The sequence below is a fragment of the Mesocricetus auratus genome, unplaced genomic scaffold (genome assembly GCF_017639785.1).
Source record: "Mesocricetus auratus isolate SY011 unplaced genomic scaffold, BCM_Maur_2.0 Super-Scaffold_100004, whole genome shotgun sequence".
NCBI classification, from domain to species: domain Eukaryota; kingdom Metazoa; phylum Chordata; class Mammalia; order Rodentia; family Cricetidae; genus Mesocricetus; species Mesocricetus auratus.
The window spans coordinates 69,787,870-69,802,201 of NW_024429189.1; the positions used below are offsets into that span (position 1 = coordinate 69,787,870).

At 40.9% G+C, this 14,332-nt stretch overlaps 1 protein-coding gene across 2 annotated transcripts in view; it reads left to right on the forward strand.

Moving 5' to 3' along the window:
* Nucleotides 1–14,332, forward strand: part of Pamr1 (peptidase domain containing associated with muscle regeneration 1) — a 162,847-nt gene that overhangs the window by 96,583 nt on the left and 51,932 nt on the right. For both annotated transcript variants that reach the window (XM_040745929.1, XM_005064869.4), the window contains exon 2: nt 11,812–11,988. In XM_040745929.1, coding sequence (XP_040601863.1) covers nt 11,859–11,988 — 130 coding nt within the window. In that variant the 5' untranslated portion in view covers nt 11,812–11,858. The remainder of the gene's footprint in view (nt 1–11,811; nt 11,989–14,332) is intronic.

Genomic DNA, 14,332 nt, shown 5'->3' on the forward strand with positions numbered 1-14,332 from the left:
GAATGATTTCTAGGTCACATTTAATGTTAATATACTTCTCCTCTGAAACCTCGCGAGCCAGGCTCCCACAGTTCAAATCACCCTCAGCACAACTGTCTTCCATGCTTTTGATTGTATGGCTCATTAAGCCTAATCATTTTTTTAATCCAAAGCCCCAAAGTGCTCCGTATTCCTCCAGGCAAAATGATGATCTAGCCAATCACAGCAACTTTTCTTAGTCAGGGTTTCTATTGCTTTGAAGAAACACCACTACCAAAAAGCAAGTTGGGGAGGGTATGGTTTATTTAGGGACACTTCCACATTGCCGTTCACTACCAAAGGAATTCAGGACAGGAACTCAAGCAGGGCAGGAACCTGGAGGCAGGAGCTGATGCAAAGGCCACGGAGTGGTGCTGCTCACTTATTCAAACCACCACAGGCTGTTTCTCCGTGCTCCCGTTAATAAGGTGTCTAAGGTTTCCCCTTGCCTTTCCTCCCTGGTAAAGTGAAGGCTAGAGTCAATGACTTCAAAGAAAGTACACTATGAGCCTCTCTGGATCACTTTGGAGAAGGCATTGCATAAAGACTACTTATTTTCATAAGTTTCTCCTATTACAGTTTATGATCCCATGGGGTCAAGTGACCCACATCTATTCCTCTACCAAACTGTGATCTCCTTGAAGTCAGGAATAGTACATGTTGCTCTTTGTTCAGCAGTCAGCCTCCTTCCTAGGACATATCCGATACTCAACAATTGCTTGTGGAATGAGAGACTTAATTCATCAATTCACTCATGCTCTTGATACTCAACCTAGAGAGGAAACAAGGCATAAGATGATCATGTGACTTACTGTGGGTTAGCCTGTCTCTGAGTGGACCCAGTGTGTTAATCTGTTATTGATTTTCTAGTCTAGTACTAAAAATGTAATGACTTCAAATAACCCACATTGATCATCTTCTACTTTGGAAGACAGCCAAATCTGAAATGAATCTTACAGGCAAAATCAGAATTTTAGACCCACTGAGTTCTCCATTCTAGTTTCTAGACATCCTTTCTCTCACTCACCACCTGACCCCTCCTCCATTTTCATTGCTCCTCCAAACTCTACTCCTTTGCTGTCACCCTCCTACTTTCTTCTTATACCCTCCTTGTGGTTCCACTGGTCACATCAGGATAATCCAGCATCCTTTTCCCTTCCCAGATTCTTTAATAAGTTGCATCTGCAAAATTCCTTCTGCCAAATTCCCCTGAGGTCATTATCTGGGACTGAGATGGCTCTATTAATAGAACAGGCTAGCAGGGCAGAGCTGGGCTTGCTCACTGAAGTGGAGACTTGCTAGTGGAATTACTTCAGGGAATTAATTCTTGGATAAAATGAAGGCACCCAGGCTGAACGTGAACCAATCTGCTGCTTGGTGAACAGAGTGTGGCAGCTACCAAAGTAGAACAAACCTCATTTGGCCTTCCATGTCAAAATAAGGAGTCTTAGAAGTAATGTTTAAAAATCGCAAATGAATGTCATCTGTGTAGTGGCCTGCTTCAAGAAGTTACCAGGATCTAGAAATTTTAGGAAACCCGGGAGGGGATGATGACCTAGGGGGGAGAGATGGAGGGTGTTAAGACATGACGCCACACCTTGTTGTGATTATATATATTGTTTGTGATTTTTTAAAGCCACTGGAGATCAGAATGCAAATCTAGCCAAGCCATAGAGCCAGGCAGTGGTGGTACACACCTTAAATTCCAGCAGCCATACAAGTTAGCCATAGATGCTAGGCAGTGGTGGTACATACCTTTAATCTCAGAACTTTGGAGACAGAGGTGGATGGATTTCTGTTAGTTCAAGGCCACACTAAGGTACATGAACTTGATCCTGTCTAAAAGAGAAACAGAGCTCACACAAAGGTGGTCTCAGCACTTGGGATCACAAGCCTTTAATCCCAGCACTAGGGAGATGGAGACAGGAGTGATACGGCTGGGCAGAGAGAGGAATATAAGACAGGAGGAGACAGGATCTATGAGAATTGCAGTCTAAGGCTTGGTGGAGAGTAGTGCCGTATGCACTGCGCTCTGAGGATTCGTGGAGCCAGGATTGCCATTTAAGTCTCAGGTAGAGGTAAGAGCTAGTGGTCGATCGGCTGCTTTGCTTTCCTGATCTTCAGCTTGAAGCAGTGGCTTTTTATTATTCACGTCATACCTTGCTGTTCAGAAAGTGAGCATTTCCTGTTCAGGGGGCAAAAAACATGCAGTCTGACAAGGCAGGAGCTATGTTGGAGGAAGACAGACCCATAGTGCAAGTAACGTGAGCCAGGTGCTCTAGGCACTCCCTCAAGGGGAAGAGCATGTTCCAGTTTTGATACCACTCAGCGGGGCAAAGCTGACTCTCCTGGCTCAGAGATGCAGGATGGATTCTGTGAAATTGAAGGGCGAGGGGAAGCTTTCTCTAAGAGTTTGATGAGAGTCAATCAATGCTTACTTACTCTGCACTTCCGGGTCCAACCTTCCTGGCAGCTGTGACTGAGTTAGCTGCAGTTGGGTCATATAAAGGAGACAGGAAATAAGCAAGGACAGTGGCCCCACCGAGATATCCATCAGCACCCCTGTGGTTATGCAAAGTCCATGTATACTCCAGTCTCTCATGTAGAATCAGTCTCTGTGTAGCACCCAGCACATTTTCCTGTATACTTTAGAACATTTCTAGCTTATCCGACTTACGGTATAACATCCCATAAATAGTTGACATGTTGTTTAGATAACGATTTTATCCCTTTTTATGAGATTTCCCCCATTTGTTTTTAACAGGAAAATCATTTGAAAAGACAAAAGACTAACCCTGCTTGGCAGCCTGACTGCTATGGCTTCATCAAACTCTAACATTCCGGATCCACATTACAGAATTCATTTATCAAGAAAGGAATGAAGAAAAATTAAAATGGCACCCTCAATGGAGCACAGCAAAACCCAATTTAAAAAAGTCTATACATGTTTCATGTAGGGAAATTTGGTTTATAAAATTTGACTAGAAGCTGTTTGAATCTGAAGGTGACAAGCCCATAGATAAGGAGGGCTGTCTGAAATCAAACCAGGAAGAGTAAAGGCAGCTCTGAGTAAGACAACCAGTAGGATGCAGTGATGGTGAGTGGCGGAGGCACCTTAGTGGGAAGTGTGTGTGGAGGCACCTTAGCGGGAAGTGTGTGGTGGAGGCACCTTAGCGGGAAGTGTGTGTGCAGGCACCTTAGCGGGAAGTGTGTGTGCAGGCACCTTAGCGGGAAGTGTGTGGTGGAGACACCTTAGCGGGAAGTGTGTGGTGCAGGCACCTTATCGGGAAGTGTATGTGCTGGCACCTTAGCGGGAAGTGTGTGTGCAGGCACCTTAGCGGGAAGTGTGTATGCAGGCACCTTAGCAGGAAGTGTATGTGCAGGCACCTTAGCAGGAAGTGTGTGGTGCAGGCACCTTAGCGGGAAGTGTATGGAATGGCCTCTGAGGAGAAGGCCAGAGAGGCCCTCCCTGACCAGGTGTGATACAGAGCTGGGATGGAGGCCATAGGAAAATACAGAGGAAGAGTGGACAAGAGCCTGGGGAGGAAGGTTCAGAAAAACTGAGAGAAGATGAGAAACAGTGGCCAAGGACAGAAAGCAAGGTAAACAGAGAGTCGGGGAGGGTGAGGGGAAGGGGGTGGAGGAGGAACCAGGCTCTTCACAGTTCTGTGAATCACAGTTGTGTTGCCTTCTTGACCATTATTTGTATTTCTTTTTATTTTTCCTTTTTATGAAAATAGATTATTTTCTCATACAATATATGCTGACTACAGTTTCCCCTCCCTCTTCCCACTTCCCGTCCCTTGCAGATCCACTCCCTTTCTGTCTCTCATTAGAAAGTAACAGGCTTCTAAGAGATAACAACCAAACCTGACAAAATAAAATAACATTTAAAAAAGCCATCATATTAAAGCTGGAAAAGGAAAATCAACATGAATAAAAGAGTCCCAAGAGCTGGCAAAAGAGTCAGAGATCCACTTGCACTCAGGAATCCCGTGAAGATACTAGGCTGAAAGCTACAATATATATGCAGAGGACGTGATGCAGACCGGTGTGGGTCCTGTGTTCACTGCTTTAGTTTCTGAGAGTTTGTATGCACTTTGCACAAATAATACAAGAGGTTCTTGTTCTCCCGGTGTCTTCCATCCCCTCTGGCTCTTGCCCTCTTTCTGCCTCATCGTCAGCAGGGTTCTCTGAGTTCTGAAGAGAGTGATTAGATGGAGACATTCTACTTAGATCTGTGTGTTCTGTGGACTCACTCTCTCTGTGTGGCTGTGGGTCTCTTTGCCTGTTCCCATCTGCAGCCGGAGGAAGATGCTCTAATGATAAGTGAATAAGGCTCTGATCTAGTACAGCAGAATATCATTAGTAGTAATTTTATTGATACTTTTAAAAAGACTGGTAGTATTTGATTTTACATTAGGTCTTTGGGCTATCTTGTCTCTAGTTCTTGGCCACCCAAGCAGTGTTGGGTACGGGTTGCATCTTGTGGAGTAGGCCTCAAGTAGGATTAATGGGACATTGGTTGTCTACTCCCACAAGCTCCGCACCACCACTGTCCTAGCATATCTTTCAGGCAGGATGGACTGCAGGTCAAAGGTTTTGTGACTGGGTTCATGTTTATGTTTCTCTTTTGGTAGCCTGCAGAGTGCCTTCCCACACCTAAGACATTAGAGTGTGGGGGTGAAGTCTCCATGTAGGCACCAATTCTACCTGTCCATGTTCAATGAATCATGTGAGTGTTGTCCTTGGAAAAGCAGCCCTGCTTCAGTTTTCCACTGTTTTTGCCTCAGTTATTAGGAGATTTCCGTGGCACTACCTTGGCTGACAACTAAACTGAATGCAACCCAGTCGTGGTGCTAGAAGCCTCATTTGGTGACAAGAGCTGGTCAGTTGGGACTCCACATCCCCCATTATTAGAATAACTCACTGGGATCCCCTTCGTATTGTTTAGGCACTAGGTTTCCACATCATCCTTCAAATGACCCTCAGTTCTGACTGACTCCCCCCAAATTCCCTCTCTCAACCCTACCTTCCCTCCCCACTCACCTTAGTTTCCTGTTCTCGCCCTGCCTGTTCCCACTTCACCTTCAATATCTAATTTATTTCCCCCTCCCAAGGAGATCCATGTGTTCCCCCACCTCAATCCCTTCTTCTATACCTAACATCTCTGGGTCTACAGATTGTATGTTGGTTATCATTTACTTTACAGCCAATATCCACATGTAAGTGAATAATACCATATTTATCTTTCTGGGTCTGGGTTACCTCACCCAGAATGTTTTTTCTAGTTCCATTCATTTACCTGAAATTTTCATGATGTAATTAAAAAAACAGAGTGATACTACATTGCAAATTGTACCATATTTTTTTATCCATTCTTTTGTTGAGGAGCAACTAGCTTGTTCCCAACTTCTGACTATTATGAATAGAGCAGCAATGAACAGCAATGGTTGAGCAAGTATCCTGGTGGTAGGATGAAATATCCTTTAGGTATATGCCCAAGAGTGGTCAAGTGAGTCTTGAGGGAGATCAATTTCCAATATTCTGAGGAACTGCCATATTGATTTCCATAGTGGCTGTACAAGTTTGTACTCCCACCAGGAATGGATGATTTATTTATCTCACTCCACATCCTTGCCAGCATGAGCTGTCACTTACTTCTGCAACTGATTTTAGTCATTCTGACAGATGTAAGATGAAATCTTAAAGTACTTTTGATTTGCAGTTTCCATGATGAGCATTTCTTTAAGTGCTTCTCAGCTATTTGATATTCCTTTATTGCAAATTCTATGTTTAGGTCTGTATACCATTTGTAATTGGGTTTTTTGATATTTTGATATCTTCTTTCTTGAGTTCTTTATATATTTTGATTAATAGTCCTCTATTGGATGTGGAGCTGGTAAAAATCTCTTCCTATTCTGAAGGCTATTGCTTTGTCTGAATGATGGTGTCCTTTGCTGTACAGAAGTGTTTCAGTTTCACGAGGTTCCATTTGTTAATTGTCAATTTTAGTGCCTGTTCTATCAGTGTTCTGTTCAGGAAGTTGTCTCCTATGCCAATTTGTTCAAGGCTATTCACACTTTCTCTTCTATTAGGTTCGGTGTATTTGGTTTTATTTTGAGGTTATTGTTCCACTTGGACTTGAGTTTTGTGCAGGGTGATAAATATGGATGTATTTACATTCTTCTACATGCAGTCATCTCGTTTGACCAGCAGCATTTGTTGATGATGCTGTTTCCCAGTGTGCATTTCTGGCTTCTTTATAAAAAATCGTATGTCCATATGTGTTTGGATTTATGTCTGGGTCTTCAAGTTGATTTAATTGAGCAATATGTCTGTTTTTATGCCAATGTGGGTTTTATTACTATAGCTCTGTATCAGGGATGGTGATACCTCCAGCAGTCCTTTTATTGTTCAGGATTGTTTTAGCTATCCTGGATTTTTGTTTTTCAATGTGAAGTTGAAAATTGTCCTTTTAAGGTTTGTAAAGAATGGTTTTGGAATTTTTTGATAGGGATTGCATGAAATCTGTAGATTGCTTTTGGTAAGATTGCCATGTTTACTATGTTAATCCTACTGATTCATGAGCCTGGGGGAATCTTTCTTTCTTCTGATATCTTCTTCAATTACTTTCTTCAAAGAGTTGAAGTCTTTATCATTCAAGTCTTTCATTTGGTTGGAGTTACCCCAAGATATTTTATAGTATTTGAGGCTATTGTGAAAGGTGTTGTTTTTCCCTTATTTCTTTCTCAATTCATTTGTCATTTGTATATAGGAGGGCTACTGATTTTTTTCTTAGTTAATCTTGTATCCAGCTACTTTGCTGAGAGGGTTTATTAGCTATAGGACTTCCCTGGTTAAAATATTAAGGTCACTTATGTATACTATCATATGAAAATTAAGATACTTTGACTTCTTCCTTTCCAATTTGTATTTCCTTGATCTCCTTTAGTTGTCTTATTGTTCTAGCTAGAATTTCAACTACTATATTGGATAGGTTTGGAAAGAATGGATAGCCTTGTCTTGTTTCTGATTTTAGTGGAATTGCTTCGAGTTTCTCTCTCTTTAATTTGATGTTGGCTATAGGCTTGCTGTAAACCACCTTACTATGTCTCTTATATCCTTAAACTTTCCATGACATCTATCATGAAGGGATGTTGGATTTTGTCAAAGGCCCTTTCACTTCTAATGAGATAATCATGTTTTTTTCTTTGTTTGTTTATATGGTGAATTACATTTACTGATTTTCAAATTTTAAACCATTCCTACATCTCTGGGATGAAGCCTACTTGATCATGGTTGAGATCTTCTTCATGTGTTCTTAGATTCAGTTTGCAAGCATTTTATTGAATATTTTTGTATCTATGCTCGTAAGAGAAATTGATCTGTAATAATCTTTCTTTGTTGGGTGTTTATGTGGTTTGGCTATCAGGGTAACTGTTGCCTCATAAAATGAATTTGGCAATGTTCCTTCTTTTCTATTTTGTGGAATAATTTGAGGAGTATTGTTGTTAACTCTTCTTTGGAAGTCTTGTAGAATTCTGTGCTAAAACCGACCCTGGATTTTTTTTTTCTGTTTTGTTTTTTGTTTTCTGGTTAGGATATTTTTAATGACTGCTTCTATTTCACTAGGAGTTATAGGTCTATTAAAATTGCTTCTCTGATCTTGATTTAACTTTGGTAAGGATTACTATAAAGAAAATTGTCCATTTCTTTTAGATATTCCAATTTTGTAGAGTACAGTTTTTTTTTAAGTGTGTCCTGATTCTGTGGGTTTCTTTAATGCCTGATGTTATGTTCCCCATTCCATTCTGATTGTGTTATTTTGGAGTCTTTCTGTCTGTCTGTCTTTTAGTTTGAATAAGAGTTTGTCTATCAGCCGGGCGTTGGTGGCACACGCCTTTAATCCCAGCACTAGGGAGTTCGAGGCCAGCCTGGTCTAAGAGCTAGTTCCAGGACAGCCTCCAAAGCCATAGAGAAACCCTGTCTCGAAAAACCAAAAAAAAAAAAAAAAAAAAAAAAAAAGAGTTTGTCTATCTTGTTAATTTTGTCAAAGAACCAACTCTTTGTTTGATTGATTCTTTGTATTATTCTCTTTGTTACTATTTTATTTATTTCAGTTCTCAGTTTGATTATTTCCTGCAGTTTACTCCTCTTTGGTGTGCTTGCTTCTTTTTGTTATGGAGATTTCAGGTGTTCTGTTAAGTTGCTAGTGAGCTCTCTCTGTCTCTCTCTCTCTGTCTCTCTCTCTCTCTGTCTCTCTCTCTCTCTGTCTCTCTCTGTCTCTCTGTCTCTCTCTCTCTCTCTCTCTCTCTCTCTCTCTCTCTCTCTCTCTCTCTCTCTCTCTCTCTCTCCCTGTCCCTGTCCCTCTCCCTCTCTTTAATGTAGGTGCTTAGTGGTATGAACTTTCATCTTACCACTTTGAATGTATTTCAGTTGGAAAAATATTTTTACATCTAGGCAATTTTCATCTTCGTACATTGATAAAGTGGTGGCCAGTTTTCAAGTTCCTAAGAAAAGGAGGGTAGGACTCAGTGAGTCTAAGAGTGATGTTAATTCACTGAGATTTGCTATGAGTGCATTTTTTATTCTGTGGCTTAGAGTAAAATTTATGGTTTAGTGCCTTTGTTATGAAAGAAGACCCATAAATTATATGGAAATTCTCAAAAGTATGCATCTATTTCATTGAGTAATGTCACAAAATCATGGGAGTAATTTAAATTGCAACTTCAATGCCTTTCTTTAAATAAATTTAAAAAAATGTGTTCTAAAAGTTTTTTTCCTTAATGTTACTTGGGTTACATTACTGTATAGTATTTATTTCTTTCATCTATGTCTCTTATTCTTCTGTAATAAAGTAATTTTATGGATGATATAATTTATTGTATAAAGAATACAGGGGCATTCATTGTACAGAGAATCAAATTAGTCAGCAAATTGTCCTACCATTATAGTTTCAAAACTGATATTGGGAAGAAAGAAACATAATTGGTGTACTTAGCTTAGAAGGTGGAAAGATGTATTTTATGTTGCAAATAACCTATTTTATAAATCTTCAAGAAGATGTGATTATAGGTCTTTCTTTTTCTTAATTTTTACATCCTGATCACTTACATCTTAGAAGGTGGACAATCATGGTTCAAAAGGGTAATTGTTGATAAACTATTAAGGCACAGATAAAAATATTAATATCTACTATTTACCACCATATTATTCTAATAAATGCAAGTGACTAACTTCTTGCTTAAAGTTTTTGACAAAATAATAGCAATATACATCATCTGTACATTGTCTTATTCTAAAGAAAGCAGTTATATTCTGTATATAAAATTTGTGTAAATAATAGTTATTTTATTAAAAAAAACTCCCAATGACATATTACCCAACTTATAGATCAGTGCATTCTTCAACCCTCACCAGAGAGGTTTTTTTCCTTGCAGCAGATGGTAAATTAACACAGAGACCCACAGATGGACAATGTACGGACAGCGAGAGACTTTGGAGGGCTCACCCCTGAATGTGGTGTCTTTATCATTCCCCTCCACTCCGTGCTCAGGGATCCATTGAAACAGAGGTCAGAATGACTGTAAGAACCAGAGGTGGTAGATGGTGTTACGAAAATAACATTTCCTGGGCACAACAGGGCAGGTGTACACGAGTGTACAGAGACTGGCATTGTGCAGAAGACCTGCACACGTTTAAGCCGGACACAATCCCAGCAGGAAGGGAGGGGATGTAGGTACAGAGTCCCACCCCAGCCAAGAAGCTACTTGCAAGTACCTGTTGGGAAAGTGAAAGTCAGTTTTCTCCCGGGGAGTGACAGTGGGTAAATCAACCACACTTCAGTACAAGCCAGCATAAATCAGGATCCATGTTCTTTTTTTAGTGGCTCTTTTCTTTTTTAAGAGGATAAAGGATGTGAAGCTGGATGTGTATAGATGGGGGGACCTGGGAGTAGATGAGGGACAGGAAAGAACATGATAAAATATATAGTATGCAATCCTTAAAGAATAAAAACTAATGATAAAAAATAAAAGTTCATTGGTGATTCAGAGTCACGTGATTTGCCCCATGTATTGTTCTGTATTCATTCTTTCCTTCCCACCTAGATGTTAGAAGTTAGGGTCAAAGCATGGCCGCACAGCTGAGCAGAGCACAGAGCTCCCGAAACAAAACCTCATGTCACTCTAATGCCAAGGCGAGGGCCATTGCCGATCCATAGCTATTAGCACAAAAGGATGAAAGAAAGCCAGTCTTTCATAACACTAAACTTACTCAGTTTAATGAAGTAGCCCATAAATGTGCAAGCAAAATTTTTTAATGCTCCATGAACTTGAGCCTGAGAGTAGCTGGTGATTTTTTTTCTTTATGGCTCTATTTGGTAAATTCACAGTGGTCAGTCTTGTGGTGGAGTTTTCAAACATGGGGGAGAAAACCAGAAAGCTAAACTATGAGACTCAGGTTTCTTGAGGCCATCGAAGATGCTAGGCTCAATGCATGCTGGGGATCCCTGCAGAGAGTTTCTAGGGAAGACTTCATGGGACCTTGCCCAGACAGACACACTTTCTTCCTGAAATACTTGACCCACTTCTGCTTTCGTCATCTTATGAAACATTTTTGGAAATGGAAATTGGGGAAAAAGAAAAACAAGAAGACTAAATGGGAGCTAGCAGGCCTCTTTTTCAGCCTGAGTTTCTCTCTGTGGCTTCCCGCTGATCCCTCTTATAGATCTGGCCAGATGGTTTTCTTTTTTTTTTTACTTAAGGTATATTTTTGCATATAAAAAAAGAAAAGAAAATATCCCACCCACAAACAAATACTTTTTCTGCTGGGAAAGAATGCTCGATTGTACTGAGTTGGGTTAATGAGTTCACCCTTGACATTTCCCCAAACATTCTAATGAAGGTACTTGTTGTCTTCTCTGTTGGTTTTATATTTGAAGATACTATAACTGCAACATTGAAGAACTAGGTTTGGAAGTCATGACACAGTCCCCACTTGGCTACCAACCTTACATTTGAATGGTTCCATCTGGAAAGTGGTCTCTGGGCTTTTCTGATGAGCCCCATGGCCAGGCTGTCCTATGTCACCCTGTGGTTGAATGGTCTCTCTTGGTGTTGTGCAGTGAACAGCACATCAGCTACAAACAGTGGCCAGACATATCTCAAGAAAAATAGAAATAAGAACTGAGGAGGGGCTGCAGCTTGGCAATGAGTGCTTTGGCTTCAATCTCCAATACAGCTAAAATAAGCAAATTCAGAACCTAGGGGATTTGTGTTGATGTATTGGTTATAAAGACATCCTGTGGCTTGTCTGCTTGCATTTGCTGTAGCAAGCTTTTAAAATTTATTTATTTATTTATTTGAGAAAAAGTCCCTGGTGTTCAGGCTGGCCCTGAATTCATAGCCCTCCTGCCTCCACATCCCAAACACTGGAGATTACATGCATGTACCACCACGCCCATGTTTTGTGGTGCTGGGGATCAAAATCATGGCTTCAGGAATACTAGATAGGCAAAGTAGTCTACCAAGTGAGTTACATCCATGGCCCCTGATGCATGATTCTTTAAATATTAAAAATATAGGATGAAAAACAGAACAGATTTCATCTGTACACCAATGAGGGGCTTTGAATACCCCTTGGGGTAGGTCACCTCACTTGGAGACACTGGCCTCTCATTTAGACAAGATGACACTCTGGTAGGGTAAGGTTGTTTCCTAATGGTGGAATGTTTGTGGGTTTTCCCATGCCTGCTAGGTCCTAACCTCACCTGCTTGTTTTCCATTGCAGAATACACAGTCATTAATGAAGCCTGTCCTGGAGCTGAGTGGAACATCATGTGTAGGGAGTGTTGTGAATATGATCAAATTGAGTGCATCTGCCCGGGAAAAAAGGAAGTTGTGGGTTATACCATCCCATGTTGCAGGAATGAGGACAATGAATGCGACTCCTGCTTGATTCACCCGGGTGAGTGGGCAATGGGGTACCCCAAGTTGTCTTCACATTATCTGGGGTAATGAACAGGCACAGAGTGAATGTCTGGATTCTAGCAGGCAGCCATTCATCCAGGGCTGTGGTGTCATGGTTATTAAGAATGACACACTCAGTTAAGTCTGACTGCAGGAAAAGGAATCAGAAGAATTAGTATTCTTTTCAGTGATCAAGTTGTAAATCTGAGACTTTGTCCACTCATCCATTCACTTAGCAAGCAGACCGAGTAGCACTTAGGCAGTTAGGGAGAGGACAGTGTGACGGTTTTGTTGTTGTTTTTGTTTTTTAGATTTTAAATTTTATTTATTTATTTATGTGTGTGTGTGTGTGTGCACCTGTGCATGTGTTCATGCATGTTTGCACAGAGGTCAGAAGAGGGTGTCGTATCCATCAGAGCCTCTCACCGTGTTTCCATTGACATGGATGCTAAAACTGAACTCAGAAGAGCATAACACATTATTAACCACTAAAACATCTCTCGGGCCATTTTGTTTAAAGACACATTGCCAACATTTCCAGAGCTTATAGTCTGGTAGGGAAGGTGAGGAACAGGGAGCTATGACTGGTGCTATGTAAGTACTGTGGTAGAGATGCACAGGGTACCATGGTAACGGGGATGGGAATGGGGTAAGGCAGAGGGAAGATCCATGAAGACTTATTAAGTAAGGTGATGCGATGTGTATGCTGAAGATGGAAGCAGCCGACTTGAGAGGATCTGGGGGATCAGAGGGATTCAGCTGTTGACAGAATGTACAAGGGACCCATGTCAAGAGGAAGCATGAGGTTTTGAGAATACCAAGGAGCTCACTTTGACAAAAAATAAAAGCAAGTTTGTGCTGTAAGACTTGAGGAAAGGAATACAGAAAGAAGATAATAAGGGAGAGCAATCTGAAAGAAGGAGCAGGAGCCAAATTGGAAAGAGCCTTTTCCAAAGCCCTGCTATAGGATTCAGGCTATTGGTAAGGTTAAAAGCAATTTCTCTTTAGCTATAGAGGGGAAAGGACCTGGAGTAGGGCAGGATGTGGGGCAGGAGGGAATTAATGGGGACTGAAATGAAGGTCAGAGTCTGGTAGATAGAGGTAGGTAAAGGGCTGAGAGTCATCAGAAAGTGGAATTGGCCATGGTTTGGAATTGGTCAAGAATAGCAGAAATCAAGGACAATGGACGCTGAGCCTCTCACCGTGTTTCCGTTGTGGCTGGCACTGAACATTTTCCAGCGTGAAAAGCAAAGGAATCTTGCTGCCTTCCACTCTGTCTCCCACCCCTTAGGAGGCTCATCTTGTCCCTCTAGGACAGGTCAGATAGGGGACACTGAGATTGCCCAGTGAGCTTTCTAAAGGCTGAAGAATGAAAGCTCAAACCTGTGCTGGTGGAATTTCTTTCATTTTTGTGTTTCCCTTTCTTTTAAAAACAGAGTAGCTTTGGAAACAAAAACCGGACTAGCTTCAGTAAAACTGCATATTTGATTTCAGAAAGGAAACTTGGCACCCCAATTCCCTATCTCGCAAGAGGCGTCTGTAATGACTTAACAATGCCTTATTATTGGGACACTGTGGTCTGTATGATTTTGAGTAGTTTGGGGAAGACCTGTGTTTACTGTTGGGTAACCACGGCTATCGTAAAGTAAAGTGGGGATCAGTCAGTCATGTGACAGTCAAGAAAGGTATAGCCTACAGACAGGCATCGCCCAGGATCTGCCTAACTAAAACAATTGATAATAATATTTTAGTTTCTTTCTTTGTGTGGTACTTGTTAAAGCACACACATACACACACACACACACAAACACATACACACACACACACACACACACACACACACACACACGCTTGTAGTGATGGGACTCAAGCTCAGGGTGTCTGGCATGTTACCATTGTGCTACATGGCCAGACCCTGATACTTTTAAGACAGTTGACAGGATCACTCTATGTAACTCGGGCTGTTTTTATCTATCTATCTATCTATCTATCTATCTACCTATCATCTCTCATTCTTTTATTATTTCATCTACACCTACTCTTTTAGAGAAAAAAGAATGCATGCAAACACTCAAGTCCATGTATAACAGTACACAATTATTCATTTCTTTGATTTTTCTCTCATGATGAAAAACCATTTCCTATAATGCTAATGTAATTCCTTATTTGCCCCATCTTGTAGCATACTATAAAAGTGCAAAAATAAGAATAGCATTATCTGTACCACCAATAATCCCACTGCATGTAGTTATGATTCTTTATGGTTACTTTTGACTTTAGAATACATGTTGGTAGATGTGTATAATAAAAATGCTATACTGTAAAACCAATGGATGTGGCTT